At 44.7% G+C, this 26,669-nt stretch overlaps 2 protein-coding genes and 2 long non-coding RNA genes across 6 annotated transcripts; 3 read left to right on the top strand and 1 right to left on the bottom strand.

Moving 5' to 3' along the window:
• The first annotated feature begins 679 nt into the window (after window positions 1-679).
• Window positions 680-4,652, top strand: manf (mesencephalic astrocyte-derived neurotrophic factor). Of its 3 annotated transcripts, none has more exons than XM_088388518.1 (4): window positions 680-925; window positions 1,465-1,592; window positions 1,667-1,808; window positions 3,975-4,652. In XM_088388518.1, exons 1-4 carry the CDS (start codon window positions 838-840, stop codon window positions 4,154-4,156), a joined length of 540 nt encoding a protein of 179 aa, XP_088244644.1. In that variant the 5' UTR covers window positions 680-837; the 3' UTR covers window positions 4,157-4,652. The 3 variants fall into 3 exon arrangements, with proteins under 3 accessions (XP_088244644.1, XP_088244645.1, XP_088244646.1); XM_088388519.1 differs by having other exon boundaries at window positions 822-968; XM_088388520.1 differs by lacking the exon at window positions 680-925 and adding an exon at window positions 1,094-1,373.
• An 833-nt stretch (window positions 4,653-5,485) lies between these two features.
• rbm15b (RNA binding motif protein 15B) lies at window positions 5,486-8,283 on the top strand. Its single transcript, XM_088388517.1, has one exon. It carries the CDS (start codon window positions 5,743-5,745, stop codon window positions 8,026-8,028), a length of 2,286 nt encoding a protein of 761 aa, XP_088244643.1. The 5' UTR covers window positions 5,486-5,742; the 3' UTR covers window positions 8,029-8,283.
• Window positions 8,284-10,415: 2,132 nt separating this feature from the next.
• Window positions 10,416-14,758, bottom strand: LOC148390282 (uncharacterized). Its single transcript, XR_015861145.1, has 5 exons — window positions 13,964-14,758; window positions 12,020-12,077; window positions 11,279-11,469; window positions 10,991-11,061; window positions 10,416-10,859 (listed from the first exon to the last, which is right to left on the bottom strand). It is a non-coding gene; the product is annotated as an uncharacterized LOC148390282 (long non-coding RNA).
• A 503-nt stretch (window positions 14,759-15,261) lies between these two features.
• Window positions 15,262-21,169, top strand: LOC148390283 (uncharacterized). The gene is made up of 4 exons (XR_015861147.1): window positions 15,262-15,721; window positions 15,842-15,919; window positions 15,996-16,247; window positions 16,324-21,169. It is a non-coding gene; the product is annotated as an uncharacterized LOC148390283 (long non-coding RNA).
• Window positions 21,170-26,669: the final 5,500 nt, after the last annotated feature.

Consider the following 26,669-nt stretch of genomic DNA (forward strand, 5'->3'; position numbering starts at 1 on the left):
TAGGTCTGATGCGCGCTGTTTATCAGACAGATGTATTTTTTCTCATGCTTGGTCGTGTAGTGGCGACTCAAATTATATTCTTTAAACACAGCGACCTGTGTACCACAAATCAGGCACAAGGCTTTACCTTTCATTTCTGTAAATAAATACTTGGCAGTCCATGTCTTGTTGAAAACACGGCGCTCCTTGTCAACTTTTCTTTTCTGAGGGTCAGCACACATTTATTTCTCGGGGAGCATTACTTCGCATTGTTCACCTTCACGCGCAGCTCACATACACGTACGCTACACGGAAGTGCGAAGCCTTTCGAAATAAAACCAAAGCAGTTGTATTGCACGCACGACACTGATTTGTATTTTTTTTAATTAAGTTGTAATCAAATATAATTTACGGTTGGCCTCATGCGGGCCGGACAGGGAAGCACAAAGGGCCGGATGTGGCCCGCGGGCCGTATTTTGCCTAGGTCTGCCTTAATCAGTACCCAGGAAGTTGCTCTCGGTTTAAGAAAGGTTGGTGATCCCTGTTCTTGACAGTGTGCCGATCCAATCACATGACGACAACTGGACGTTGTCCCCGTGCCGTTTCGTCTTTGTCCAATCGACGCAAAGCGCGGAGAGGGAAGTTTTGCTTGGCGCCGCTCTCAGCCAATGAAAAGCCGAGGCTTTCTCTGACGTCCACCCAGACTCGCGTGTTGGTTACCGGCGAGTGATTGTGAGTGTTGCGCTAGGCTAGGTCTGGGCAGACTCAGCAAACTCAGTGAAGGCAAAGGGCTCAAGTTGGCTCCGCGGCGACGAGCGTGAAATTGTCATTTTTGGTTTGCACGTCCGAGAGGCGCCAATGTTGAGTTCAAGCGGCCTGTTGGTGGCTGTGCTGCTCGCTGCGGTGCTGGCGACTTGCGAGGCGCTCAAAGAAGGAGAATGTGAAGGTAATGAAGAAGCCCGGCCGGCGGTCGGCTAACCTTAGCCCAGGCAAGTCCTTTCCGAAAAATCCAGAGATCTCCTCGAAAAAAATTACAAGCAGCCCTGTTCCGTTACCGAATGAGTATGAACAACCCAACGTTATAATTCTACCGAGTATCATGATAATTTCCGTGTTGAAATGGAAGCGTCAAAGAAATGTAGCCCAGTGGTAATGGCCGTGAATTTCGTGATAGCTACAAGTACATATTCCGCGCCGGACGGCAAAAGTGTGCCACCCCGCTGTGTAGACGTCATTTTAGAGCACGAGTGCGTCAAAGTCAAAGCTAGGGCGCCTAATCGGCGATGGGCACTTTTGCCAATTTTCTGGGAACTGCACCGCCATCGTCACTTTGCTTTCTCTGCCTGGCCACTTTGGAATGAGAAGCAAATCAAAGAGAGCCAATAAAAGCACAGGTTGAGTTCTTCATCAGCACCAACAAGTGATGAATGAATGATTGGAGCAAGCGGCTGATGACCTGTGTTGTGGGTTGTGTTTTTGTTGCAGTGTGTGTGACTTTTTTGGGCAAGTTCTACGAGTCGCTTCAGGAGCACAAAGCGGACATGAAGAGTGACGATGTGGAAAAGGCGCTCCTCAAGAGCTGCGGAACAGCCAAAGGCAAAGAAAATCGATTTGTACGTCTTGGCGCAAAGGTGCCCACCTCGTTGTCGGTGCCGCTGCCCTCCAATGTGCATGTGCTTGCGTGCAGTGTTACTACATTGGGGCGACCAGCGACGCAGCCACCAAGATGATCAACGAGGTGTCCAAGCCGCTCAGCTACCACGTCCCTGTCGACAAAATCTGCGAGAAGCTCAAAAAGAAAGACGGCCAAATCTGCGAATTGAGATACGGTACCTGCTGCTCGAACTTTTTCACTCGGGAGACTTTGAGATTCATTGCCAGTTGGCCTTTGTCTTGTGCCTTTTGCTTCCTTCTAATTATTTCTGGGGAAAATGCTTTGGCTCGGGGGTGGGGGTTAGGGTTAGGGGGATCTTGCAGCGTCCCAATGGCCTCGCAAAATTAATTAAGCCGGAAAAGGATTGAATTGCGATGTTTCCGACCGATATTGCCGTTTCCGTTCAATGAAAGCAAAAGTGCTCGGCGGACTTTGTGCCATCGCCTCAACACCTTGCTGGTACACTACAAATATTTTACATTGAGCAGAAATCATTGAGTACAGCCTTTACATACTAATTTGATTAGGTGCGGGACCTACTTTGTATGTTGAAATAGTTGTATGCTGAATCAAACAGTCCCGTAAGAATACATTGTAATTCATTTAACTCGTTCTACAGCCAAAAAACAACGATAACATCTTAATAAATTCTGCAGATAATCACACACAGCAATAAAACAAATGCATTATATCAGACATGTAAAAATAAATAAATTACAAAGAAACGTTCTATAAAAAGGGGGTTTTATTGACACTATACCTTATAGACACAGAGATACATACGTTCCGTAACTTACAATATGGGAACTTCAAACTAATTTAGCTTATTTAGTTTTGTATTTTACATATGTTTTTTCTATTTTTCAGTGTTTTTATCCAATTTACATAATCTTAATTTAAAGCTTAATTAGTGTTTTATTTTTTTTATTTTAAATATTATTGTACGCTTTCTTTTTTACTTTCAGCTTAACCCTTTCACTTCCACTCAGTTCAGGCATACTTTTCTTTGCTTCACTTTCCTCCTCACCATCACCAGACCGTTTTGCAGATTTTTTTAAAGAATTTCTCCAAAGATGTTTGCTTGTAACGGCTTTTTAAAATGTTCCTGTAATGAGTCAAGCAGATGTCATTGATTTGTGAAGCCGTACGGCAAACTAGATGTTTGTGTGGGTGATGCTTCTCAACGAAGTCAACGACCTGTTCATAGCCTAAGATCCACTTCATCTCAACCGCACATATGACATCCTCTATCTTCGACGTCCTCCGTCTCACTCAACTGTGCGTGGATCTCAGCATTCTGCATCGCCTTGGATATCTTGACCGCTTTGTTGACATGTTCTGGCAATATCACAATCAGCTATATTGACCAAGTTTGTGCATGCCAAACAGTGAATTTGGCTCTGGCTCAGTCTCTGTACAACATTTAAGTGACGAACAACATTCAGGTAACTAACAACGTTTAAGTGACGAGAACAGGATGTTATTACACAGTGATAACTCTGAGTCTCAATGAGGGGTGAGAGTTCATCACAGCGACAGCCTGGGGGAAGAAGCTGTGTCTGTGTCTGCTGGTTTTGGCGTACAACACTCTAATGCTGTCCGGAGGAAATGAGTTTGAACAGACTGTGTCCTGAGTGAGAAGGGTCTGCGGAGATGTAACTTGGACGTTTCTTGGTCCTGGACAGGTACAAGTCTTGGGTAGATTGGCGGTTGGTCCCGATTATACTTTCTGCAAACCTAATTTTCCGTTGCGGTCTGTGCTTGACTTGTTTGGTGGCCGATCCAAACTAGACAGTGATGGAGGTGCAGAGGATATTACATGGCAAGATCACGCACTTCGTGCTCATGTTTTCATGTGTTTTGTTTTAATCGTAAGGAAATCATCTCCCTATTGCTTTTTTCACCACTACTACTATTTACGTTTGCCGCCTTAGGACCGATGATATCATAACGTGACGTTGACTGACGTCATTCTGATGTGCCACCGTTTTGCGGGACAACCATGATAAAGTATGTTGGGAATTACTTGATTTTGAGTCGCTTGGATTTCACATCGATTGTTGAAAATTTGGTATGTTTAAGCAATTGTATATCGAGGTTTGACTGTAGGCCTGCTGCTATTGGAAGGCCTTAATATGGAAAAAACCGTTTTGTTTCTTGCAATGCCTTTTTTTTCTTTTTGTCACTGGTGAGAGGAGGCAAATGTGCTAGTCAAAGGTGACGGAAATGTGGGCAGCAACTGTCGAGAACGTGTATACGACAGCGTATTAGTGGGCTGTCCGCTGGTGAGCCATCCCAAAGATGAAGAGACAAATTGAATCTTTTGCGTGTGATTGTGCAGACAAGCAAGTGGACCTGAGCTCTGTGGACCTGAAGAAGCTGAAGGTCAAGGACCTGAAGAAGATTCTGGAAGAGTGGGGTGAGTCGTGCAAAGGCTGTGCCGAAAAGGCGGACTTCATCCGCAAGATCGTCGAGCTGATGCCCAAGTACGCGCCCGGCGCCGGCGCACGGACTGACCTCTGAGCAGCGAGGAGCGGCTCCCTCCTCCCCCTTATCTTTTTTTCCTTCTTCTACCCACTCAGGATGCCGGAAGGCAGACAGCACCCCCTGTTTGTGACTTGATGTTTGTGTTTGTATGAAAATCGTGTTTCCTGAAGGCGCACGTGCACAAGCAAACCAGTCACATACTGCCATTGAGGCAGGCGATCGATTGCAAGCCGCATGTCTAAACATGCTGTTGGCCTTTTTGGACAGCAAAAGCGACACATTTCCGCAGCCGGTGCTTTTGCTGGTTTATTTTTAGACTATTTACAGCCCTGTTTTTTTTTTTTTTTTTTTTTTAAATCCAGAGACAATCGAGTTGCGTTGTATGGTATGTCTGATTGTGCCCTTGTTAATCATTTTACAGCTTTGTCTCCGAGACATGCAGGGCTCGATTGACATGGTATTGCAGTGTTTCTGGAAAAATATTGAATGTTGAATTGGCAAGTTTGCTTTATAAAAAGTTGTTGGCGCAATAGTTGCTTTTGTACCTTCTGTGTTTTGACCAACATGGCGACACCTGCATTGTCACGATGCGAGCGGTCGTCCCAAGGTTTGTCGTCATCGCTATCGAAATGTTCCTCATCCATCCATGTTTTCGACAGAGATGGCTTGTGCCCAAAAACATTTTGAGGCACTCTGTAAATCTTTGTTTTAGCATTGAATGGATTGTTTCACAGATGAACCTGCTCAACTTCCTGGAAAAGGACAGCCAACTTCCATCACTTCCTCTTCAGGTCATTAAGATTTGTAAAATATCAAATTGAATTTGATGAAGGTGAAACGTCTGAGACGAACTGGAATCGTCCGCTTGCCTCAATTCTGCCAAGTTCCTTAACTCGAATGACAGCTGGTGATGAGAAATAAACTTAAATGCTCTTTTACTAAATGGCAGAAAATACAATTAACTTTGCCATTGCCAACCCGAATCCCCTTAACCTGGCCGTTCATGCATCTGAATCACTGCACTAACCGGGACCGCATTCGTATATCGTTTGGTGGCATGATGGGTTTTCTCATGTCAACGGGTGCCTTGGAAGAAACAGTATTCTATTCTGCTTTTCAATTTACTTGGCTGCCCCCTCTTTTCCCCCATTTTGTACAATGTACAAATGGCAATCATTGCAGTTTAGGTAATCACATGAATTGCTGTTGATAACTTGGAAAGAAATCAGAAAAACAAAAGGGTACTTTAAAACTTAGTGATGCTTATTTGCAACTCCTGAACGAAACCAAGTTTTACGATTGAGGATTATTTTATTTCCCATGAATTTGTACGATTGTATGACGAGTCCTGGCTCTTCTTGATCACAACGGCCGCCCGTCTCCGCCCCCGATTACGTCGGAGGCGTACATTCCTTTGTCCAAGATGGCGGCGGCACTGTCGTTACAGCTCACCCGTCGCTGACTGGCGGACATGTTTTGCTTTTCAACCTGCTCTTGGCTTCTTCGTCAAGGGGCAAACGCACGTCGCCGCGGCGGGGTGCAAGTGGCGCTTTAGCCAAAGCTGCTCTACACCGCCGGTCATCGAGGATATTGTGCAGGCTCGTCGCCGTCTTCCCGCCGACATGAAGCGGCAGGCCACCAGTTCGCCGCCTCCTCCACCGCCGCCGCTCTCGTCGTCGGCCAGGGCGGCCGCCAAGAGGCACCGAGAGAGCGGCCGACGGGAGGATCTGGCCCCACCGCCGCTGGCCCTGCTACTGGCCAACAGCCGTGGCGGACACCGCAGGAGGAGCCGCAGCCGAGAGCGGGACAAGACGGGGGCCGGGCCGCGGCCTCCCGCCAGGGACTACAAAACGTTGCTCATCAGCAACGTAAGCCCGCAGGTCCCAGACGACGACCTGGAGGATGCCCTCTTCCACGAGTTTAAGAGGTTCGGCGACGTAAGCGTCAAACTCTCACATACGCCAGAACTGGGCCGCATTGCCTACGTTAACTTCCGGCATGCGGAGGACGCCAAAGAAGCGCGCCACGCAAAAACGTCGCGGCTACTGCTGGCGGAGAGGCCCCTCAAGATCGAGCCCGTGTACGTGCGCAGGAGGAGCGTCACGCCGCCCGACGTCACCTACCTGGCTGCCATGCGTGCCCACGCCACGCACGCCTCCTACCCGCCCTACCGCCAGAGGTCACTGTCGCCACCCGGACCCTCGCTCAGCCTTCGCGAGTTACGCGCACGTACCTATGCCCTGGAGAGCCTGAGCCGTGAGCGCCTGCTGGACTATTATGGGATGCTGGACGACAGGGGGCGTCCCTACGGTCTGGCGCCGGCCTTACAGCCGCTCCCACTGCATGACGACCTGAAGCCCGAAGACGACCAGCGTGCGACAAGCAACCTTTTCATCGGCAACCTGGACGGTGGCGTCACCGAGGCTGAGCTGAGGCATGGCTTTGAAAAATACGGCGCCATCGAGGACGTGGTCATCAAGAGGCCGTCGCGAGGCCAAGGCGGCGCCTACGCCTTTGTCAAGTTTCAGAATTTGGACATGGCCCACCGCGCCAAGGTTGCCATGCAGGGACGCCTGGTGGGCGGCCATCCCGTTAAGATCGGCTATGGGAAAGCCAACCCCACCACGCGCTTGTGGGTGGGCGGCCTGGGACCCACCAACTCACTGGCTGCCCTCGCCCGCGAGTTTGACCGCTTTGGGAGCATCCGCAACATTGACTACGTCAAGGGTGACAGTTTTGCGTACGTACAGTACGAAAGTCTGGATGCGGCGCAGGCGGCGTGCACGCAGATGAGGGGCTTCCCTCTGGGCGGGGCTGAGCGGCGCCTGCGCGTGGACTTCGCCAAGGTGGAAGAGACTACCACCCGCCCGTTTGTGCCCGTACAGTTGCTGCCCCACTATGATGCGCCTGGCGACGTCTATGGCCACCACCGCAGCCTAGAGCGCGGAGCCAGGGAGCGTGCGTCCCCCCCCTCGCAGAAGGAGCGTGAGTTGGCACCCAGTCCCCCGCGGGGCCTGGACAGGAGGGCAAGCCTGGCGGTGGCAGCGGACGCCTTCGGAAGGAGCGGCAGGGGGCGGAGTCGCAGCAGGGAGCGCTGGCCAAAGGACCGCGAGGAGAGACGGGTTCGGAGGCGAAGCCGCAGTCTGTCGGCTGAGCGCGAGAAGGGGCGGGGACGCGTGCGGGCATCGCCCGACCTTAGCCCGGACCGTGCTCGCATCCGGGCGCCCGACTCCACCACGGAACCGCGCGACCACACCCCCGACGCTAAGGAGGCCGAGTCTCCGATCGCACGCCACCGCGGCAGCAAACAGGCCGACAGCCATCACCACCGCAGCGGTGAGGCCACCGTGTCACCGACTGTGCCCTCCGGCGTCCCCCTGCCATGCCCTGGCTCGCTGTCAGAGTACGCCGCGTCATCACTGGCTAAGTGTTGGCGTGGCGTGTTTGCGCTGAAGAACAGTAGCTTTCCGGCCCACCTGTACCTGCTGGAAGGCGGCGCCCCATTCTTCGGTGCCATAATGCGGCGCAACGGCGAGCCACTCAAGATCGCACAGCGCCTCCGCATGGACCAGAGTCGCCTGGAGGAGGTGGCGAGGCGCGTGAAGGCGGGTCGGCCCGATGCCTTCGCTGTGCTGCTGGCGCTCCAAGGACCCGTGGACCGGCAGGCTGGTGCCCCTGACACGGGGCTCCAGGTGCGCCTGCTGCGCCACTTGGTGGCCTATCTGCGCAACAAGGACGCCGCTGGCGTGGTCAGCCTACCCAGTGCCAAGGAGGGCGGCCCGGGCGCCATGCTGTATGCCTTCCCGCCAGGTGACTTCTCAGTGCAGTACCTCCAGGCCGCCAAGAGGGCAGCGGCGAGTCTGGACGAGGAGCACATGGTGGTGGTGGTGGTCAATGACTCTAACTGACTTCAAAACAAACTGAAGCTCCGCCCTCCCTAATCAATAATCAGCTAGCATCTTCTCTTGAACCACTACAGAAACATCTTTGAACTTTTCATACTCAATAGCTTTCAAATGCAATTTTAGACACAGCACAAAGTCAAAATGTGAGCTGGTGAAAACATGTTTCCATGATAACCTTTTTAAAGGACTAATTCTCTTTTTATGTATTTTGTTTTTACCAGATGTCATGTTAAAAGAAAATGGTCACCTTCTAAAGCATCCTTCTTTTTTTTTTCTTTGTTGACAACAGAAGACTTCTAACATTAGCTGTGCGAGATTGGTAGTCCATCCACCATTCAGCTGTCCAGCTGTTAAAAGAAAATGGTCCCCCTCTATGGCAATGTTTCCCAACCAGTGTGCCGCGAGAAATGTTCAGCTGTGCAGTGGGAAATAGTCCAATATTAATTGGGGTGCACATTGTAAAGAGGATCGCTAAACCACTGGTTAGTTAGTGCAAGGCCTGGTCAGCTACTTCCTAATCGCACGTGCGTGTCCAGCTGTTAAAAGAAAATGGTCCCCCTCTATGGCAATGTTTCCCAACCACTGTGCCGCGGCACACTGGTGTGCAGTGAGAAATGTTCAGCTGTGCCGTGGGAAATTGTCCAATATTAATTTCGGTGCACATTGTAAAGAGGATCGCTAAACCACTGGTTAGTTAGTGCAAGGCCTAGTTAGCTACTTCCTAATCGCACGTGCATGGCGACTCAGAGAATCATGAGGTTTCATGTTGTGTCGGTCTGATTGTACTGCATCGGCACATATTCAGTTTATGTGTGCTGCTGTGCGCGTTTGCGAACTGACGGAAATCCCTGCATGCAGTTCAACCAAAGAACTTTGCGCGTTTTTCACCCACGTAAAGTACACAGTCAAGTCGAGACAGCTGCACTGTGATAACCACTCAGCTGCTGCCAGAACAGCAGGGCGTCTTTAAACATGACTTTATTCTTGTGGTCGCAATTTTTATAGAACTAGTCTAAAACAGTAAACAGTCATATTATTTCTTTTTGATTTTAATCACATTAGTTTATTCCTTACACTGTCTAGAACTTTTGTTAGAAAAAAGAAATACAATTTTTCGTTTTTCGTTGTGAAATACCTGATTTTAAGATGTGTGCATCACTTTTTCAAATGAAAAGATGTGCCGTGGATGAAAAAAGGTTGGGAAACACTGCTCTATGGCATCCTTCTTTTTTGACAACAGAATACTTCTAACATTAGCTGTGCCAGATCGGTTGTCCATCCACCATTCAGCTGTTCCCTGAACCTAAATAGTCAGCATTAGCCACGTGCTAACAATACAAACAATCATTACATGTTCTATTTGCACACGCTAATCCACATGCCACAGATACCAATGTAGCATTAGCAATGCAAACAAATAAACAACATGGTTGACCACCCTTATCCACAGGCTAATAAAAGTGATGGCATTCTACAAAGTCCGGCGAAACGCTCTGACACATTTGTAGGTTTATTAATATGCAAATAAATTACAGAAACTAAAAATTTTTAATTTTTGTTTAGAAAAGTACATATAATGCCATTTTGATTCGTTTCATTTTCGAATAATGTTATTTTATTTCGTTTCAGTTGCTAACATGAATTGGACCGGTGTGCATCGCGTTTTCATTGTGGAAACGTTTATCAAGAATGAATCTGTAACTGCAACACAAGCGTTCCGTTTGCGCTTCAGACTTGGTAGACATGATCCCGTACCTGCTCGAAACACGATCTTGTTATGGGTTACTAACTTCAGAGTCAGTGGATCAGCATTGAAACGAAAATCAGCCGGCCGACCTCGCATCCCCAGAGCACCAGAAAATGTGGCAGCGGTAAGACCAAAATAACGTATTGTGGGACCCATGATAGTTTTTGGGACATTTGAATGGACATTCATACTCACCTGCCATGTTATTATTTTTTAAATTACTTTGTGAATATGTTTCTGAACACGTTATATGCCGTTATATGCAAATAGTACTGTATGGTATCGGTGGCGAAAATTTGGGGATTTCATTAAGGCACCTGGGTCAACGACGGGGGTCCTCGGTACCCGGAAGTAGTTGACAGAAAGCAGAAGTTTCGCCGGGTCTTGACTGTAACTGCTGTTGTTGTGTGTTTCAGGTGAGTAAAGCTGTTGAAAAGATGATGATCCGAACTTGCAATACTGCTGGTAGTCTGAGCTAATTATTGATTGAGAATATGATACAAAGGGTTACGGTTGTACTGTGGTGGATTCTCTTCGATGTTCTGCTGGTCTCCAAGATCAAACGGTGGATAGGTGGCTGGCTCAGGGAAGGAAAACTTCAGTGACACACGGCTGATTGGGGAAAGATTTTATTCAACCGATGTCAGAATTGAAGTGTCTCTCTCTAGCCAAAAAAAGAAGCCCCCCTGTCTTGTCCCGCCTTGGGTCTTATACCCCGCCCCCCCTCGGACAATATGCGCAAATGAAAAAATGATTTTAAAAGGCGGGGTTTTTAGTCTTGAAACGGATTTTAAAAAATTCTATTATTTGTAATGGGAAAAATAGATTCGGAAATCGACCGATTCGCTTCTCGAACCGCCTTCTGGAACGGATTGTGGTCAAAAACCAAGGTTTGACTGTATTTTTGCTATTCTTGTTAAAATCACACTTACATGTGAACTGGGAATGACAATAATACATAGTGAAAGCCAAATTGAGCAAATTGGCTATTTCAGAAGTGTGTGTCAAACTCGTAGCCCTTTGCCTTAATCAGTACCCAGGAAGTAGCTCTCGGTTTAAGAAAGGTTGGTGATCCCTGGTGTCGAGTCTACAACAGAAAAGAAATGTCAACATTGAGAGCAGACGCCACATCGTAAGGCTTCACTGTTGTCTTTTTTAATCTCCAGTACAGATGTCAGTCTTTTTTAATCTACAGTACAGATGTCACACTTATCATACCTGTCCATGGTCTTCTTGGAAACATGCAGGTCTTCAAATCAGCCCCTCCCAACACAAGACTGCTTTGCAATCTGTATATAAAAAATTATGAACAGTGTCTCAGAAGAGTGGAATTGCTTAGGGACAAAATTGAATTGAGGACTGTTTTTCTCGTAAATCAAGCTAAAATAACTGAAAAGTCAGTGACTTCGACAGTACAGCAATTAAACCAAACGGAACCCTACAGGTTCCATTTGTAAGCAATCAAGAGTGAAGGAACCACAACATCCAAAATAAAATTTGACTAACCAATTCCAAGCTTAATCATTCTGTCATTCAGTCTTGCATCCTGTTTGTTATGTATTTCGTTGGACATCATGTCAAAGGTCTCCAGATCAGTCATGGGCACCGTCCACTCTCCACGTCACATTATGAGCGACAGTTAAGGCTTCTCAGCCCAGGGATTGTCAGAAGGAGCTCAACTACGACCTTCAGAAACTCTGAGAATAAAGAGAAATAGCAATAAAATACTCACTTAAAAACTGCAGCTATGACTAATGCCTACAAAAAAAAAAAACTTTCATGCTTGAAAAATGAAGCAAATGTTAATTGCATGAACCATTTTACAATTATGAACTTTGCCTTGTTTGAAAAAAATGATGGCATTCTGTCTGTGCCTTTGAATGTGGTGCAATTTAATTTGGCTATTGTACATATCCAATAATGTTATTTTAAAATAGTACTGATAAAATTGCTTGTTCTACAAGTTGTAATCCAAATGATGAAAATGTACAGGGTAAACCTGGGTTTTATTTTGCACTTTGACATCTGCCCCGGTTTCCGGAGTGTGAAAGACAAGGCAATGACGTCAAAAATGTAAGTTCCATATTGAAGATTGCAATTACAACATACGCGTTTTGCATATGCTCGACAGTAGCTAAGCATACATAATTATACTCGAACCACCAATAACATATCAATTTTCAAAGATAACGCAAGGCAGTTGTGATTACTTCCACAATAAAGAATAAGTCAAAAATCTATCTGTACCTTGTGGAGTCTGGTCAAATTTTAATACAGATGCTCCTCTCTTCTCCAGGCTTGGAGTCTGTGTTTAAGAGGAAAAAGAACATGTCTGATTTGACAATTCACCCATTAACTGATGTTAATCACATGACACAACACAATTTTAACTTTTGAAGTGATTTGCCTTAGAGTTCCAAGCCCTGTTGAGTGCAAAACAAAGTTAAGTGCACATTTTAATGATATCAGAAGATAAAAACCTACTTTTTCACGTGCCACTCTTTGAGCTCCACATAGACCTAATATAGACGTCTATTTTAGGTCTACACATAGACCTAATATAGACGTCTATATCAGGTAACAGAAATAACCACACTTCACCCGGATCAATGGCTGTTTAAAACAAATCATTGCAACCTTTGTTCATTATTTATACAACCTACCGATGGTTTAGGGTTTATATTATTATTTCTTATTATATTTCATGTTTAATGGATTTAAACTTATTTTAGGTTATTCTATAGACCTAAAATAGACATCTGTTAGGTCTATGTGTAGACCTAATTTAGACATCCGTATTAGGTCCATAGAATAACCTAAAATAGACAGGTTACAGAAATAACCACACTTCACATGTATGGATCAATGGTTGTTAAAAACAAAGCCAAGTTCTGTTCATTAGTCATACGACTTACAGCTGGTTGAAACTTTAAAATTTCGAAATATGATCATATTTGATAGTTTTAATTTAGACGTCTATTTTAGGTCTACATATAGACCTAATTTAGATGTCTAAATTAGGTCTACACATAGACAAGAGGTTTAATAGACGTCTATGGCTCACAGGGAAGAAACCCATAAAATATCAAATAAACAATTTTACATAGTTATTGTTTTAACATATTTGATATTATAGTCCAAATACTTGATCTCCATGTTTTTGTACATTTTGAGTTTTTGTTTGTTTGAAATTTGCTATTGGAGAAATTCAATTAAAAACATTTACGTTATATTACTGTATGTCAATTACTCTTATGCTACTTGCATTACTTTACCAGATACAATTTTGAAGAGTAACTATCAGCATACATTTTTAAAGCAAAAGGAAGTCTTCCTTCCTTATCTGCTGTGATGAGGCGGAAGGGACGCGCCACTTTAGGGCTCTTGTCAATCGAATGCGCGCGTCCGTTCGTTTGTGTTGCAAATGGAAATTTAATGGCATTGTTTAGCCAGCAGAAGGCAACATATGGCAGGAAGATTATAGTTCTTGCAGAGGCCCACGACTTGCTCTTAGCACACGCATGCAAGCCCGCACACACTCGCACGCATACACGAGAATATGAATTGTAAATAATGCGATACCAGCGTTGGATTTTATTGATAAAGTGACAACTCCAATTGTGATTATTCCAGGGTGTCAGTGCTTGGTGTAGCCATTGAGTGTCTGGTGATTTACAGGAGCTCGATGCTGAGGTGGGTTGGTGAGCCACAAATTGCACTAAAGTAAGAGTATTGTTACTTTAGAAGAACTGGAAATTACTCAAGTAAGAGTTAGGCAATATTTGGGGGAAAGCAAGTCAAGTACTGAGTAGCTTTTGAATGTTTGTTTTTTAATGGAAGTCTCATCGAGACAAAAATAGCAAATGTAGATATTGCTCAACAGTATCACTTTGAAAAGTTTGCTCCCATGCGCGCTGCAGAGACTTTGGTGTGCAGTCGGTCACGCGACGGCTCGGAGCCACGTGATGTGCACAGGTGGCAAAACTGGCAATCAAGGAATAAAAGCAGTGAGCAAAATGCAGCTCAAGGTGACGGTTGAAGTCTGCTAAGTCCTCGGCCTGGAACTCTTCAAACAACTCAAGTATACACAGAGCCTTAACGACGATATGCGGATGCCGGCATTGGTGGCATTCCTTATTGTTCACTTCACTGGTTTCTTTTATATCAAACAAATTGTTTTAGGTTCTTTACCTGACATGTTTCGGCAGTTTCTTCCGCCTTCATCAGAGTGTCACAGATGTGATAGTGACACGTCTTTATCACCTGATGGATGAAGGCGTGGCTCACCTGTCAGATTTGACAGGTGAGTCACGCCCTCTGCTGTCCATTCACCTCTCCAGAATGCTGTTCCAGGTTGTAGAGAGCATATAGGCTCCCTCATCCCTGTTGATGGTCCTCGGGCCCTGCTTGCGGATCTCAATGGCCTCCCTGATCCAACGCTGATGTTTATTTTCTTCAGTGCGGATGACTCTGGCCTTTTCCCAGTCCATGATGTGGTTTTCTCTTTTACAGTGATCGGTTATGGCTGACTTGTAGTGCTCCTGTTCTGCTTGTAGTTTTATTGCTCTTTCCCTCTTTCTGCCATCATGTGCAATTTTTTTATGGAAGATCTGGAACAAAAGGCACTCTTAACAGCTCCGGACACACACAAACCCACGCAAGGGAGACGCTACGTCGATGACATTCTAGAAAAAACAAAAACAGGACATACACAACACCTCACAGACCATCTCAACACCATAGACACCACCGGTAACATCAAATTCACCCATGAAGAAGAAACAGACCGAGCCATAGCGTTTCTAGACATCAACATACACCACACAGACAACGGAGACATAAAAATAAAAGTACACAGAAAACCCACACACACCGACCAATACCTCCTCTGGACATCAGAACATCCCACTATACACAAACTGTCAGTTGTCAGAACACTATACGAACGCACAACAATAATCACGGATCCGGAGGACATAGCACAGGAAGAACAATACATACAACATAAGAGAGAGTAATAGAAGACGGCAAGCTTTGATGTCTATTCATATGCAAATGAGTTAGGAAGTCATAAAATTTTATGATCTATTGATGTTGATTTATGACCTATTTTATTGGGGGTCATAAATTCATTAGCGGGTTGGTGGCATCAAGATGGCGCCAGTCGTGACGGCGCCATCTTTGACTGTCGCCATTTTGGTTTGCTGGCGCCATTTTTAAGATGTGGATATGTATGGGCATGTATTTTTATGAATCAAGACAGGTGGAGCACCTGTGCTAGCTTTGCTAACAGCCCTCTGAGCTACTTGCGCTTACGGCGCGTGCGTGTGAGATTGAAGGGGACCCTTTTGTTGAGAAGGCGAAGGGGAGGGGGGTGTTTGTGGCCCTCTGAGCTACTTGCGCTTACGGCGCGTGCGTGTGAGATTGAAGGGGACCCTTTTGTTGAGAAGGCGAAGGGGAGGGGGGTGTTTGTGATAGGGTGGGGGGTTTGTGACAGGAGGCAACATTATAGGTGTCAAAGTTGGCTGGAAGAGAGTCGCATATAATTTGAGAAACAATAGTTCAGCCAAAGTTATCTGAAAGCGAGAGACGCATGTAATTTGGTAAACATTGGTTTAGAGGATCAAAGGGCTTTTGTTGAGAAAATCACACTGTTACAAGTCACAAGTTATCTCTAATGTAATTTGACAAACAATAGCGGAGTCGGTATTACTGGGGCCAAGGATATGAGAAAGACCTCTTTGATGCGTCATCAACATACGACCAAAGTTATCCGATTTACCGCGACACGTGAGCTCATAGGCGTGGTCTTATCCCCGCCGAATTTAAAAGTTTGGTACGGACGAGCATCATTTTGGAGAAGACAAGGCAAGGCAAGGCAAGGCAAGCCATCACTCTGACGAACAGAATCGAAGCGTGTCAAAAAGTTGTTTTCGAGAATGGTTAAAGGTAAGTCATTTTACTACATTTCTCACAATAATGACAATAATAATAACAAATAATAATAATAAATAATGATAATAAGTTATTTTTATAAAACAAGATGTGTTGTTTATATAATATTTGCAGACAACATCGTTTTTGCCGATATCCACGCATCTTTTGACGACGATTTTAGCGACGTTTACCTAACACAATCAGACTACGGTGAGTCAATAGCGCATCTAAGATAGTTCTTATAGAGGGTATTAGTTACTGATTTTATTTTTTATGTCTGTATCAGATCTCGTGGCCGCTGCCACTAGAAAAAGCGTTCGGCCGACACAAGCTGCTTTCGACCGCCATATTGGAGCAGTGGAAACGACAGAGTCAGAGCGACCAGCTGTATCAGAGTCACGTGTTACTGTTGAAACCAATCCGACTGCACCCCACACCAACCGACAGGAGGCAGCGACGGATTCTGAACTACTTGAGGCTCTATCTACTTACGAAGCTTTAAACCATCATCATCAAGAGTCGACAAACAAAGTTGGAGGTATTCCTTATATTTTTTCTCTCTTTATGTGCTATCATACTTGCTATTTTCGGTATTATAAAGGATTAACTTACAGGTGAACATCGTGACACCGAGCCACAGAGAGAGAGGAAGTGGAGGAGGAAGAGGAGGGGGCACCCCTTCTACAACACCCACCACTCAAACAGCAGGGTGCCTCTAAGGTGTCGGGGTAACTGTATCTACAAAAGACGGTTACAAGAGTGTTTTAAGATTATACGTGCTCTTACAGATTTAGCCGAATCAAAATAGGTTTGTGTTGTTTCTGCTGTGTTTTGTAAAAGAAAATATAATGGATCATTCAAACCTTACGTCGACGGAGTCGGATTTCTTAGCAAACATTTCTGAAATAGATTTGCCATCATTTAACGGGGGAAGCCAAAGAAGTGACACACCAGAGCTAGATTTATCAAACGTTAACAATGTGTGTACGAGTCGAATAACAGATTTGCTCAACAATGTGACCGTTGCTTTGTCAGAGGGGGAGAGACCAGACAGTCCTGTTATTCTCACTCATTTACAGACTGTCATAGATGAATTGAACAACCGAAGCCCGAATGAAGGTGGACAGAGTCCTACACAAATCCCGTCACAATTGCTAAACATGATAGCAGAACTAAACAACCATGCTAATGACAGCGACGGGCGTATCAGTCCTGACATTCCTATCCAGTTGCTAAACATCATCCAAAATCTAAATACACAGCCTATGGTTGACCCGTTGACCACTAACTCTCGCGATTCATCACCACCGGCTGCTATTGACGCCGTTCGGCCGATATTTCAGCCTAACAACTGTGCTGTTATAACTGATCATGAAATAGACATTGTTGATGACAACACATCACCGTTTCAACACACGCCCCAACAATCTAACAACGGTTCTGTATTAGCTGACCAACGCGGCGGTTCGGTTGTAATCAACAGGCCGCATTTCAACAATGTAGAGGTGAGACGACGGCTAAATATACCATCGCAACAGAACATTAATGATTTTGCAACCTTCTACCTCCAGATTGAAGACAGAATAGATGATGTCTTGCAAGAGGTAGCTAGCAGGGCGCAAACAGGTGATGTAATTCAGATAGAGCTCGCGGCTGGTAACGATAGAGCTCACATCTCCCCGCAAACTACTGATATAAACTCTATCAGAGATAATGTATCAAACCTGCTTGAACGTTTAGCCCAGTCAAATACAGAGCTTCTGGCTGATGAGAGCTTAGAGCTCATTGTACAAATAGTCACTCCATTGCGTGGTGGTGGTGGAATGCGTCGAAGGCTGCTGAACACTACCAACAGAGAGATTTTGAGGTTGAAAAAACGACACCTACACATACCTCGTAATAAAGACAATAATTTGTGTTTCGCTCTCTCGCTAACCTATCTGCTAAATGACACACTGACAACAAAACAAGCCACGAGACACGCACGGCTCTTACAGGAGAGCGTAGGATTGGATTGTCAAACACCTGTGAGTCTGGGCGATGTCCATAAATTTGAGAAAGTCCTCAAACGGAAAATAACTGTAATGTATCGAAAAGAGGACTGCCGCCCCATGACCTTTTTCGACACGCGTTACCCCAAAACAGATAACGACACTCTATTTGTCTTAAACCTCGAGGGCCACTATTACGGCGTGAAAGCTATTGAGGCCTTTGTGGGCCACCCATTCTTCTGCAGGTATTGTTACAAAGGGCATGCCAATTGGCAACAGCACCATTGTGCAGGACACTGTGGCGTTTGTCTTGATCCATGCTGTAAACAGCGATGGTTTAAACCTATCATCTGCCCCGACTGTAACAAATCTTGTCGTAATGAGGAATGCCTTATCAAACATAAAGAGTCCCGATCAATGAATCGTGCGAGCAACTGCGCTTCATACAAAAAATGCTTGGAATGTGGTCTCCAGTATTATGTGAAAGCTGATGGTACCGGTGCTAAACATCGCTGCCCCGTTAAAAAATGCGCAGTGTGTGATGAGATCATAAATCAAGATGACGCCTTATTGAACCCCCACATGTGCTACATTCAGCCCATCAAACCTCAACCACCGTGCAAAAATGTAGTCTACTACGATTTCGAAACTTATGTAGACACAAACGGTTTACACAAACCTTTTCTCATCTGCTGCAGATCGAATAGACTGAAGAAGCATTGGTATGGCACAGATTGTGTTGATGAATTTCTCAGATTTTTCCGAATGCCACGGTTTAAACAAACTACGTTTGTTGCACATAATGCGAGAGGTTTTGATTCATACATACTGATAAGGAGAATGCTCGAATTAGGTCTCAAACTCGACATTCTGATGCAAGGGAGTAAAGTTCTATCATTTGTCGATTTAGACACAAAATCACGATTCATAGACTCTCTCTCATTCTTGACGATGCCTCTAAGCGCAATGCCTAAGGCCCTGGGGTTTGAAGACAAATCAAAGGGGTACTTCCCACACAAATTCAGCTCTTTAGAGCATCTAAACTACGTCGGGTGTCACCCTGACCCCATGTACTACGGCACCGAGCGAATGTCACCCTCCCAACGATCAAAGTTTGACGAGTGGTATGCCAAAGAAGCTAGCAATGTGTTTGATTTTGCTAAACAGGCAATAGCCTACTGCGAGAATGATGTTGATCTGTTAATGCAAGGGTGTGAAAAATTCAGGAGTGAGTTTTTTGAGGCCACCGGAACAGATCCATTCAATGCAGTAACAATTGCGTCGGCGTGCATGAAAGTTTTCAGAGCTAATTTTCTGACCCCTCAAACACTAGCCATTACACCATCAGACAACTATATGCGTCAGTACAAAGCTTTCTCACACGATTCTATTCAGTACATGCAATGGATCATGCACAGTCAAAATATCCAAATTAGACACGCATTGAACGGTGGTGAAGTTAGGATAGACAACTACTTTGTAGATGGTTATTGTGAAATCGGGGGCGTAAAAATAGTGTTTGAGTATTTCGGTTGTTATCACCACGGCTGCGCAGAATGCTTCGACCTCTCTAAAATATGCCCGACAACCAAACGCCCTTTTCAGGAGAGGTTTGATAAAACACAAAAGAAAATTCAGGATCTACAGCTTAGACAGGATGTGTACCTTGTAATTATGTGGGAGCATGAATGGTTGCAAATGAAAAAGATGGACGTAGAGGTGAAGGAATTCCTTAAAAAATCCAAATTTCCTGCACCGCTCAAACCGAGGCAGGCTCTTTTTGGGGGCCGAACAAACGCATTCGTTTTAAAATACACGGCAGAGCCAGACGAGCGTGTGTTGTATGTTGATGTGACATCATTGTATCCTTTCATCAACAGTACAGCCACCTACCCAATCGATCATCCAACGATTATCCACGGTGATTTTAAAGACCCTAGGTCGTATTTTGGTTTCATCAGCGCCACAGTCAACCCACCTCGTGGTTTATATTTTCCCGTCCTACCGTTCAAAACAGCTAAAGGTAAACTCGTCTTCACACTGTGCCGTACATGCGCCGAGTGTAACAACCAGCAGACGGCTTGTACACATAGTGATGAGCAAAGATCGTTGACAGGTGTTTGGACAACCCCTGAATTTGTTAAGGCACTAGATCTCGGGTACACGGTTGCGGAAATTACAGAAGTGTGGCATTACACAAGAACGAGCGACACAATTTTCCGTGATTACATGCGAACATTTCTAAAAGGTAAACAAGAATCTTCAGGTTATCCAGCTCACGCGGTCAACCAGGCTGACAGAGAAAGATACATAGAAGAGTATGCCGTTCATCAAGGTATCCAACTCGATCCTTCCAAAATTGCTGTAAACCCTGGCAAAAGACAAGTGTCAAAACTCTGTCTTAACAATCTGTGGGGAAAACTAGCGCAACGTGACAACATGGCAAACACAAAAATTGTGACAAAATCAGAGGATTTTTTTGAGCTTCTGTTTTCAGGTCTGTACAATGTGAAATTCTTCCATTTTATCAATGAGAAGCTCTCAATTGTGCAGTATTGTATCAACATAAACAATGAGATCCCCGCCTCAAAAACATCAAACGTGGCTGCAGCGTGTTTCACAACAGCCTATGCACGCTTAAAAATGTACAGCTATTTAGAAATTTTACAGAGGCGTGTCCTTTACACCGATACAGACAGCCTTGTGTACACTGTGAAGCCAGGTGAAAGTGTTCTCCCTCTAGGTGATTATCTGGGTGATTTGACAGATGAGCTTTCGAACGACAGCATTTTAGAATTCGTCTCAGCCGGTCCCAAAACATACGCTTACAAAACACGAGGATCATCTCAGACGGTCATGAAGGTGAAGGGTATCACACAAAGTCACGAAAGCGGTCGCAGCATCAATCTCGATAGCATGCTCAATTTGGTTCAAGGGTACATCGATACAGCAGGTGCAAACTCAGATGTGTTATACGCCCTCCAACATAACATCGTTCGCGATAAGAGAGGGTTTCATCTCAGAAACATGTCATTTTCCAAGCGGCTTCGTGTGGTGTACGATAAAAGAAGGCTGCTAGAGCGAGGCACCACTGAACCGTTTGGCTACTGATATTTCTATCTATCCATACGTGTGTCTGCGTGTGTGGAAATGGCTTTTAATCAGATTGAATTCGACCCCAGATTAGAACTTCCTTTCTCATCTTTAGTCGCAGGGCCTTCAGGTTGTGGGAAGACTTTCTTTGTAAAAAATGTATTGCAAAATCCTGAACATGTTCTAAGAAAAAAACCTGATAATATTGTCTGGGTTTATACAGCACATCAACCAATGTACGATGAACTCAAAAACCTGAATAAAGACATTGTTTTTATCAAGGGGCTGCCTGAATCTTTTGATGACGAGAAGCTGTTCCCGCCACACCAGCACCATCTACTGATTCTGGATGACATCATCTTCCAAGCTTCGGATAACCCTGAAGTGGTCCGAATATTCACCCAATATAGACATCATAAAAATTTAAGCGTTATAATGCTAACGCAGAATGTATTCCATCAGGGCAAATTTAGCCGTACTATTAGTTTAAACAGTAATTATTTGATTTTGTTCAAAAACCCCCGTGATAAACAGCAGGTGAGTGTCCTGGCGAATCAAATTTCTCCCGGCAACCGGAAGTTTTTCCTGGAATGCTTTGAAGATGCTACAAGAGAGCCGCATGGGTATTTACTGGTAGATTTGACACCTTCATGCCCAGAACAATATAGACTACGTACAGGTGTACTACATAACCAGTGGCCTGTCGTTTATATACCCAAACAATAAAACGATGACGAGGCTTTTAAAAACAAACGCACCGTTACTCAAATCTCTGTTTACATCCAAACCGGCCAAACGTAAGCATTTGCTACTCAGAGGCCCTAGTAGTCTGGTGAAAGCGTTATGTGAGATTGCTCTAAATCTTCTTAAAGGACATGTACCCTTAAAATCAAAACTTTACAAGAGACTTAAAAAGCAAAAGAAAAATATCCGCTTTTTGGCTGATAAGAAAAATACTTTGAAGAAGAAAAGAGCTGTGTTAGTTCAGAAAGGTGGTTTTATATTACCGTTGCTGGCCGCTTTCGCACCTGTTCTCGGGAGTGTCATTAGCGGCTTTATGAGCAAATCATAAAAAATGAGTTTGAAAACGGCTCAGAAAATGTTCCTGATTTCACCTTATCAGTTCGAGAGGCTGAATCGACCCGCTCCGACCATCCGTGATACAGCAGAGCATTCTTTGGATGAAGAGATGAAACAGGTTTTGGATAATAAAAATTTAAATCAATATGAAAAGATCAAAATTTATCAGACCTTAATGCAGCGTTACTTGGGGCTGGTCAAACAAAAAGACTCCGAGCAAATTCCTATTACGATTCGCAACGAAGCCAATGAGGAGGGAGAAAGAAAGACCGGAGATGAGACCACGATCGAGGTGACAGGTAGACGCTATGAGGATATCTTGGACGCCATAGGTCCACGTTTTCGGCGTAACGCCAACTATGTGCTGAAAAGACTGTCGGCAGAAGATGTAAGCTGGACACCGTTAAGTGAATTTATTTTTAGAGGGAAAACTATCAAAGGCTCCCATATGAGCGATCTGTTGAGACATTTGTGTGCGAGGGGGAAAAAAATCAACGAGAAACCGATAGGATGGAGTGAATTTCTCCGGACGCTAGCCCGATTAAACCTGCCGGAAACAAGCATCTCCAACCCCTTGGCTCGCGCAGATTTTAAACGTTTGAAATACGCTACAGGTGAAGATGCGGATGTTTCTTATGCAGAAGATGTTAACGTGATGAATAAGAGAAAAAGAAAAAGAACGTCGCCGATAGTAAAATGGGTTAGTTATTAGATGATACTCTATTGTTGTTAGTGAAAAAAAAAAAACACATGACTCTGTAACTCTCTTTAACAATGTTTATTGAATAAAAGAGATTTTTATAAAACATTAACACGGTTTCAGACAATGACATTTTTTAAATTTATGCAATGAACATGATGTTTGCCCGCCGCACATCCGGTCTGGCCTTCGACATTTTTTGACAAACTCACTAACCATGGCGTCGTTATGGAGAGGATCCGAATTGTAATGAGTCAACACCTCGCGATAGGTGAGGCCCCGCCCACGCTGACTTAGATAATACACGCAATGTTGACCGCAGGTGTCTGTGAGCTCGTGTTGCAACTGCCCGTTCTGATAGTCGACCCGTTTAGAATGCTTCTTCAGAAATCTGTATATACTCGACGGGTAGTACGGGCTGTCCGGTGGCAGACCAAAAGGATCAAAGAATGTGGCCGAACCGTCCGATTCTAAAGTCAAAGCGAGCCAGTGCTCACCGGGTAAATGTCTTGGATGCGTGTTGACGATGTAATATTTTGGAGGCGGGTCTCTGACGTCAGCTAACTCATCCGATGCGAAAACACCCCCGAATAATGTTCTCTGCATCCGGGTCATAATCATGTCCAATTCACGACCGTTCATAGCGTTAATAATAGTCCATCAATACTTCTCTCTTAGCATTAATTTCGATAAGCGAATCATATGCAGCATATACGATGAGGGTCGCTGTATGTGGCAATGGGGTTCTGAAGCGCAAATCGAGTCTCAGGACCCCGTTATTCACAGGTGACAAAGCCCCGGAATCATCCACCTGACTTAAATTGAAAACAAAAAGTGAGTAGCCTTGACTAAAATCCTGTTGATCGATACAAAGAGGTAGGTCTTTCAGAAAACGTCCTGTTGCTGTGTATAAATTATGAAATTCACGTGTACATATCCCAGCTTCGAAATTGGGCTGAAAAGCTTTGGCAGGTATTTGTCGACCTTCGTGGCTGAGAGCTAAATACTCTATGTTATAATGCAAAAAATTAAACGGGTTTAAATCTCTCCGACCCATGAAACTGTTGTGGTTTACGAGAGCTATTACAATTTGCTTGGGGATGTGGCCGAGGAATAGATTATCCTGATGACAAATTCGTGAGTTTTGTGGTATACTGAAGGTCTTCATATTGATTCTGGTCAACGGATAAAGGGCGTTACCTTTCTGTAAAGCGGCGGCGTGACCTATCGCCACAGCCGGTGAAATTGATACTTTTTTCACAAATAACGATGCTCCTAGTATTTTGAGACACGAATCACTGTCTGGAGCGCTCATGAGACAGAAATCATCAGAAGCTCTAGTTAACTTTAGACGTAGATCCACATTATTCAATAGATGGCGTTCGGAAAAGAAAATATCTCCATGAAGCGGCCCCGTGAGATGGAATTCACGTGAGCCGGCAATCTGCTGTGCGCGCCGCACAAAACCAGCGTTAGCCACGCCCTCTTCGAGCGAAATCACGTCCATACGCCCCCTAGTGTCCATAGCGAACATTCCTGCTGTGAATTGTGACTCCAAAGAATCTTTTGAAAAATTTAACAGCAGCTCGATGATGGATCTGTATGCGTGTGTAGCACTAGATTGTGAGATTAACCGCCCACCCAACGAAATATCTAATTGACTAAAAATTGTGTTTATAGGGAAATTCACGATGCCGACTTGCTCCTGCGGTGGAATATTTGTCCCATCCCTACGCGTCACCTTTGCACGGAGATGTAGTAAAGTGTCAGATAAATCTAAATATTTTGAACCGTCCCCGGGGATAAAGAACTCTATAGGCCCCTGATCCACAATTGCTGACAATGGCTGGAATTCGACATATGAGCTATCTTCTATGGAGAATTGGGTCAGGGGAGCGCTAAAAAGATCCAGACTTGATAAAGTCGCCTCGTGACTCTTGAAATGTAGAAGGGCCATTTTTTAAGAGAAAATATCTGTCTTGCGTCTTCTCCGCTTTTTCCTGACAACTGGTCTGAGACCGGTGGAGCGTCTTTTCCTTTTAACGGTCCTCTTTCTCCGCCCCCCAGGGTGGATCGTCCCACGTGACAATACAGCAAGCCCGGAACCTTCTTGCTCGGGGCCTTGTTTCTGGTGGATTCTTTGAATGACGCGCCCCGCTACATCCGTTGCTATGTTTTTAGCGGCGGCTTGGAGATGTGGCTTCGCCAAGTTAAACCCGTTTTTGAACAAAGGCATCACGAAACGAAATAATTTTGCAAAAATAGATCCTACACCTCGTCCGTACTGAACCGGTGCGCCCGCAAAACCGGCTTGAAAAGAGCCCCCCACTTGTGTTTCGTAATAATCGACAAAACGGTACAGATCAGGGTGCATTGACGATGACGTCATTTTTTTTTTTTTTTTTTATTTCGATCTAAAATGCAGAGTGAGAATAACCTCCCCGTATTCGAAATCTAACGGGTTGTTCTGTTAATTTTTCTTTTTTATTTCGATCTAAAATGTAGAGTGAGAATAACCTTCCCGTATTCGAAATCTAACGGGTTGTTCTGGTCTGATCGCAGGTAAACCGAAATGGTTTCAATATGGCTCCTGCACACATCTAAATAGTAAACCGGATTAAAAGTCCTGTTCACAACTTCTCCGTAATTCCCTTCTATCGGTAGAGTTCGAAGCATGGGCGCGTACGCGTCGCCAACTGTCTGATGGTGGATGATGTCTGTGTAGATGAACATAAAATATGATCCGGCTCTTATATCGGCAGGATGTTGTGCGTTGACGCCTTCCGGTTTAAGTGACAGCCAATTCTCGGGATTTATCCCGACAATATACGCCAGGGGGCTCTTGAACATAATTCTCAATCCTTCTTCGCCCGAAAACATGAATCTCTGTTTATGTTGATCAAATCGGACGTCAATCTTTTTGCAACTCGCTTTAGTTAATAGAGTTTGAATGTCCAAAGCTAACGAGTCATAATTTTGATAAACACCTCCCCTTGTTTTGAGCATATGTCGAGTTTCTGAGTCGTCTTGGAATGTATCACCTCTAGGGAGCGGATTTTTAGGTTGTTTTAGATAAAAGTTCCGTTTTTTCTCAGGGACGGTTGGTATTGTGTTGACGTACGATATTTCGCACAGTCCAACCTCCCACGAGCCTTTTAAATCAATATGTTGAGCCAGCTCCGTTTTAAATTCTGTGAGCGTGTTTGCACTAAAAAGATGTACACTTGCGTTTGACGCTAATGTGACGTAGAATTCTCTCTGGTGGTCACCCATCTTGTAATTTCCACAGAATGGCCGTTTTAGAGATCGTCAGATGTTTTTAATACTCTTTGTGGGTACCCAACTGTCGAATTTGGATGGCCAGCCCACCCAGTGGACGAGGGACTCGCTTTTACCTGACACGGTGCGTGATTTAAGAATTTTCTGTATGCGAAAAATTTTATTTTTTTTTATTTGCACTTTTTGTAATTCCGCCTCGTAGAAACTCCCTTCTACAGGCATACCATCCAAATCTGATATTTTATAGACGGGAGGAACGCGGTGGAGACGCTGTCTTATTGTGAAAATTTCATCCGTGTAACTTTGTAAATAACCTTTTTCAAAATTCCCTTTTATTTTGGAAATTCGCACAGTGTCGCCCGGTGCGAACCGGAACTTGTTCTCCCGTCGGAAAGGATTTCGTGCGTAGAGGTTAGTGAAAACGACATTCTTATTCTCCTCGTTTACAGCGTTAGGTGCCATTTTTATACTGCTGTGAAAACTGTCGTTATAACTGACAATAAAATCCTGAATCACATCTACGTATCTGTGTGTGTTCTTAGCTGTGAAATACCTCCACATGCGTGATTTTAATGTTCTGTTGAATCTCTCGATCGTCTGGGCTTTAGTGTCTGAGACGGTGGAAAAATGTGTAATATTGTGCTTTCTCATTAATTTCTGGAAATGTTTGTTAAAAAACTCCGTCCCTTTATCTGTTTGAAGGCGTAATGGTGAACCGCTAACTGCTAGGATATCTTCAAATGCTTCGCTAACGTGGGTACCTGTTTTTGCTTTCAAAACGCGTACATACGCGCGTTTCGAAAATATATCGATTACG

The sequence above is a fragment of the Syngnathus floridae genome, chromosome 11 (genome assembly GCF_059516105.1).
Source record: "Syngnathus floridae isolate MCC-2025c chromosome 11, RoL_Sflo_1.0, whole genome shotgun sequence".
Lineage (NCBI taxonomy): Eukaryota > Metazoa > Chordata > Actinopteri > Syngnathiformes > Syngnathidae > Syngnathus > Syngnathus floridae.